Source organism: Pholis gunnellus, assembly GCF_910591455.1.
Source record: "Pholis gunnellus genome assembly, chromosome: 3".
In the NCBI taxonomy this organism is placed as follows: Eukaryota; Metazoa; Chordata; class Actinopteri; order Perciformes; family Pholidae; genus Pholis; species Pholis gunnellus.
The window spans coordinates 29,190,617-29,195,616 of NC_136529.1; the positions used below are offsets into that span (position 1 = coordinate 29,190,617).

At 43.8% G+C, this 5,000-nt stretch overlaps 1 protein-coding gene across 1 annotated transcript in view; it reads right to left on the minus strand.

Moving 5' to 3' along the window:
• The window catches only part of ripor3 (RIPOR family member 3), a 24,961-nt gene that overhangs the window by 17,544 nt on the left and 2,417 nt on the right, over nucleotides 1–5,000 (minus strand). Inside the window, 1 exon segment of the mRNA XM_079186576.1 lies at nucleotides 862–960. Coding sequence (XP_079042702.1) covers nucleotides 862–959 — 98 coding nt within the window. The 5' untranslated portion in view covers nucleotide 960.

Below are 5,000 nucleotides of genomic sequence, written 5' to 3' on the forward strand. Positions count from 1 at the left end.
CATAATGAAGACTGATGGGAGACTGTCAGGGCAGGAATGAGTGTGTGTTGAAGACGTGTGTGTGTGTGTGTGTGTGTGTGTGTGTGTGTGTGCGCTTGTTGAAGATGGGAAACACACAGGAAGTGCATTCCTTTTGTTGACATGTTGTTCCCGCTCTAGGACAGAAACATTACTTCTGTGTGTGTCACTTCTTCTTTCATTCAGAAATAACATGTGAGAGTAAAGTCTGTGGTGCGTTCACTGTCTGTGGTGCGTTCACTGTCTGTGGTGCTTTCACTGTCTGTGGTGCTTTCACTGTCTGTGGTGCGTTCACTGTCTGTGGTGCGTTCACTGTCTGTGGTGCGTTCACTGTCTGTGGTGCTTTCACTGTCTGTGGTGCGTTCACTGTCTGTGGTGCGTTCACTGTCTGTGGTGCGTTCACTGTCTGTGGTGCTTTCACTGTCTGCCCGTCAGAGAGGAACAGACTCGCCTGAGGGAGACGAGGTTTACTCCACAAGACACGAGACACTTCATCTCCAAGCTCTGTAGATCCCAAGAGACGTTCTATTGTTCTACAGTATGAAGAGCGACCCGGAGAAGACACTGCATTCAGAGCGGATCATCTAAACTTTACCTCATGTATGCATGGTAGTACTTAGTAGTGTGCAGCATAGTGTACTTAGCAGTGTACTCAGTAGTTTACAGTATAGTGTACTCGGTAGTGTGCAGCATAGTGTACTTAGTAGTCTGCAGCGTAATGTACTTAGTAGTGTGCAAGAAGTAAAGTATACATCTCATCTATCGACTGCTCTGGAGCTTTAAGGCGACTACATTGGTCCGTGTTATCTGCGTTCTCATTGGCTGTAGCAGCTTGTCCCTCACCGTCGTCGTCCAGTCAGAGAGCTGAACCCGGTGAAGGAGCGGCTCCTGTGGACCAGACCTCCATCTGAGGGGGAGTCGAATCGCAGCTTCACCGACATCCTAAAGAGACGGAGAGAAAGATTTGAATCATTAATCTGTGCAACACAAAAAAACACCTCATTAAATATACTACAATTTTTTAAACTGACACTTTAAAGAGGAACGTGAATCAGACAAACATGATGCAGTTCAGACCAGGAAACAACCTCCGGTTCTCCAAAGCTTCACGTGTTAAAGCTGCATTCTCTCTAGTGTCCACCAGGGGGCGACTCCTCTGGTTGTATAGAAGTCTATGAGAAAATGACTCTACTTCTCTCTTGATTTATTACCTCAGTAAACATTGTAAACATGAGTTTATGGTCTCAATCTCTAGTTTCAAGTCTTCTTCAATACAGCATGATGTTCATTTAGTAAATGATGTTCATTTAGTGAAGTGGTTCTCAAACCTTTTCTGTCACGCCCCACTTTGGAGGAAGAACAATGTTCACGCCCCACCGCCCCAACAACATGGTAACAACATGGTCCACGTCGAATTTTTATTGAAATAACATTTTGTGACTCCTCCATCTCTGCTTTTTCAAATAATAGAATAAAGGAAATTGCATCACTGTGAAGTAAACCACGCCGCGAGAGCGAACTCTCTCTGCTCTGTCCTGATTCTCCTGGACCTGCACCAGATCCTCCTCCAGACCCTCGAGGGGCGTCTCAGGCTCGGCACTCTCCCTGTTTGCATCCTACCTGACAGGTCGATCCTACCAGGTCGGACACACACACACACACACACACATACACACACACTCTGTAGACCATCACATGGTTCCTGTGAACGCTGACTTTGGTAGAACGTAAAAACAATCTTCATCAGATGTTTCCTTCTGAAGTACATTCTTTTGTTAAATCTACTCAAACAGTTTAAATCTAAAGTGGATATGAAGATGTGAATGTGATCATCTTTGTGTTTCTGCAGGTCTGCTGCTGACGATGCTCTGACAGAAGAACAGCTCATTAACTATGTGAACTCTGGATTCCCTCCATCATGTTGTAAAGAGTCAGATCCTCATCAGGCTGACCTCAGACCAGCTGATGGATGAGCTGTCACTCCTTCTGATTACAGCAAAGTTTGTCACGTCTGGACTGTGAGTGGAGGGACGCACATTCCTCCAGTGATGAAGACATCGGGGGGGGGGGGGGGGGGGGGGAAGGAGATCTGGTCTTAAAACATTAGCCTTGACCTGCAAGTGATTTACAGGGTCCCATGTGGAGAAGAGGGGGGTCAGGATGTGTGTGTGGCTACAGAGCAGACCCTCACAAGAGGCCTGTACATCGTCTGACACACACACACACACACACACACACACACAGCCCCCCATAACATAATGACCTGATTCCCCCCCACAGAGGTTTTAGCTGCATCCTGATTGGTCGTCCCTCTTCTCCTCATGTTCATGTTCTCACTCCTAAATGTTCAGTTCTTCTCCTCAGTGAGACAGAATCCATCAAACAGACCTAAACCCCTACGAGCCTCAACACGTTTACTCCTTTTCTTCTTCTTGAGATGAGAAGACGTAGCTCACTACGTTGAGAGATAATGAATCTATAAATAGGCTCATGAAGACGAGACAAACTGTGGATATCGTTTGCACTGTAAACTTATGTCCACTTCAAAGACGTCGGGATATTTCTCCGCCCAAGAATTTACTTTTTCTTTTGGTTCATTCAGTTTGAACATTCGCTTGAGTGTCGGGGGAAAAGCTTCCTCTTCTGATCATCTTTGTTCTCGAAGGTTAAACTCTGTGTTTGTAAAAAGTCTGAATTCATGTTTAGTTCTCTCCACAAGACGACAAGCAAACTTTTAAAACGCTTGTTTTCTGAATGGAGTTTGGTTTGATCAGTGCTATGCTATGCTAACATTGTAGCAGCTCTTCAACACTCAACCAGTGGAGGCCGTCAGGGCCTGCAAAGCCTTCTCTGCTGTTCTAGACAGAATCACAAAGTTAGAGCTATTTAATAATTGTTCATAAATACACTACAGTACATGTATCATAATTTATATAAACATGTTTCCCATTATCTTATGTTCTCATTGCACAGCTACTGTGCTCCTCAGCTGCTCTGCTTCAGTGCAGCTTGTTTTAAGTAGAGCTTTGATCCAATCAGAGTTCACCTCTGTGTCTCTAGGTAGAAGAGAGGCCCCAGGCCTGCAGACTCACCAGTGAATCCATGTGCAGGTTCAGTGAATGGGGACGATGTTGTTGATTGTCATAGTGTTCAACCAATCAGATCTTTAGTTTGACATGTTGGGCGTATTCTTTGACGTGTCAGAGCTGCTAGCTGGCCTACAGCTACGTCAGCATAACGTGCAGCTCAGTTTTAAGGTGCAGCTCTGCAGTGAGGTGAGATTAAACTCTTTGTCAACAAAGAAAGGAGGATGGAGTTTGTCTTTAAGTGGTCAGCATTTGGTAAGTCAATTGCGTTTTGTTTTTTACATCTAATATTTGAATGGCCCTTGAGTGTGTAGCAGAATGCGTGTTCCGCTGTCGTTTTCCCGTTAAGCTAGTTTAGCGTAGCCTCCCAAAACGCATGCGGTGCCTCAGCTGTTTTTTGTTTTTGTTCGGGTTCAGAGGTCACACAGACCGCTGTCTCCTAGTGAGCGCAGAAAACATTATATTTCCTACAAATTAAGCTTCTGCATTTTCCAAATGCACTAGTGTTATTCAAACGTTCGGTTCGTAAGCCTCGTACGAACGGTTTAATACGAATACGTGTATTGTTACACCCCTAGAAACAAATAATAACGTAGCTGTGGCGCCATCATGAGGTTATTAGGAGGTGTTTCACTGAAGGCCCAGCTATAACATGCACGGCCCGCCACTGCTCTCAACATAACGTCATCTAGACGTAAATACAGCAGCGTTGTTGTTGTTTGTACCAAAGACTGTGGTTTATACTGATTTATACACATTTAGACATAAAGTTTGGTCTCTGTATTAATATAACATATCGTAGAGCTAATGATGAGGCACATTTTGTGTATTATCATTCGTCTCATTAATCCGACTCAGACAGAACCCTCCGCTTCTTTAAAGTGAGTTAAAGCTGCATTCTCTCTAGTGTCCACCAGGGGGCGACTCCTCTGGTTGTATAGAAGTCTATGAGAAAATGACTCTACTTCTCTCTTGATTTATTACCTCAGTAAACATTGTGAACATGAGTTTATGGTCTCAATCTCTAGTTTCAAGTCTTCTTCAATACAGCATGATGTTCATTTAGTAAATGATGGTCCATTTAGAGTCACACAGACTCTCTGCCCCCCCCCCAGATCCTGTGTGACCCTCTTTAAATTTAAATTTGGTAAAGTGTGTGTATATATATATATATATATATATAAATATGTCTGTCTCTCTCACTCTGTCGAGTCAGAACAAAGACTCCAAAGTAAGTTAATCTCTAAAATGTGTGGATATAAACTCTTCCCACGCAGCGAACATCTGTTTACTGAGGAGATACAAACATCTGGGCTCTATACACACACAGACATACACACACACACACATATACACACAAACACATAGACATACACACACACACACACACACACACACAAACACATAGACATACACACACACACACACACACACACACAAACACATAGACATACACGCACACACACACACACGCTTCTTCTCAGTCCTCAAAAGATACAAACATCTGTACTTTCCGGCACAACGCTGCACAAACACATTCATCTTCTTCTACAGAAGAGGAAAAACATCTGCCTGCACACACACACACACACACACACACAGTGTGTACAGGTTGATGAACATAATCACATCAGGATTATGTTCATCAATAAACATCTGGAACTATGTGAGCCATGCTGACTGTGCGTGACATGTTTATGCTCATCAGACAGAGAAGTGAGGCTTTTTTCCCAGAATCCTTCATCTTTCAAGGACCTGGACCTTTGGTCTGATGGATCCAGCAGAAGAGAAAGGAAGATGCACTTCATGGTCCCAGAGGGTCTTTCAGCTGTTTCACTGAAAGTTACTGAACATGTGGATTTAATTTATTCTTTATCCAAACCCTTAAATTAACAC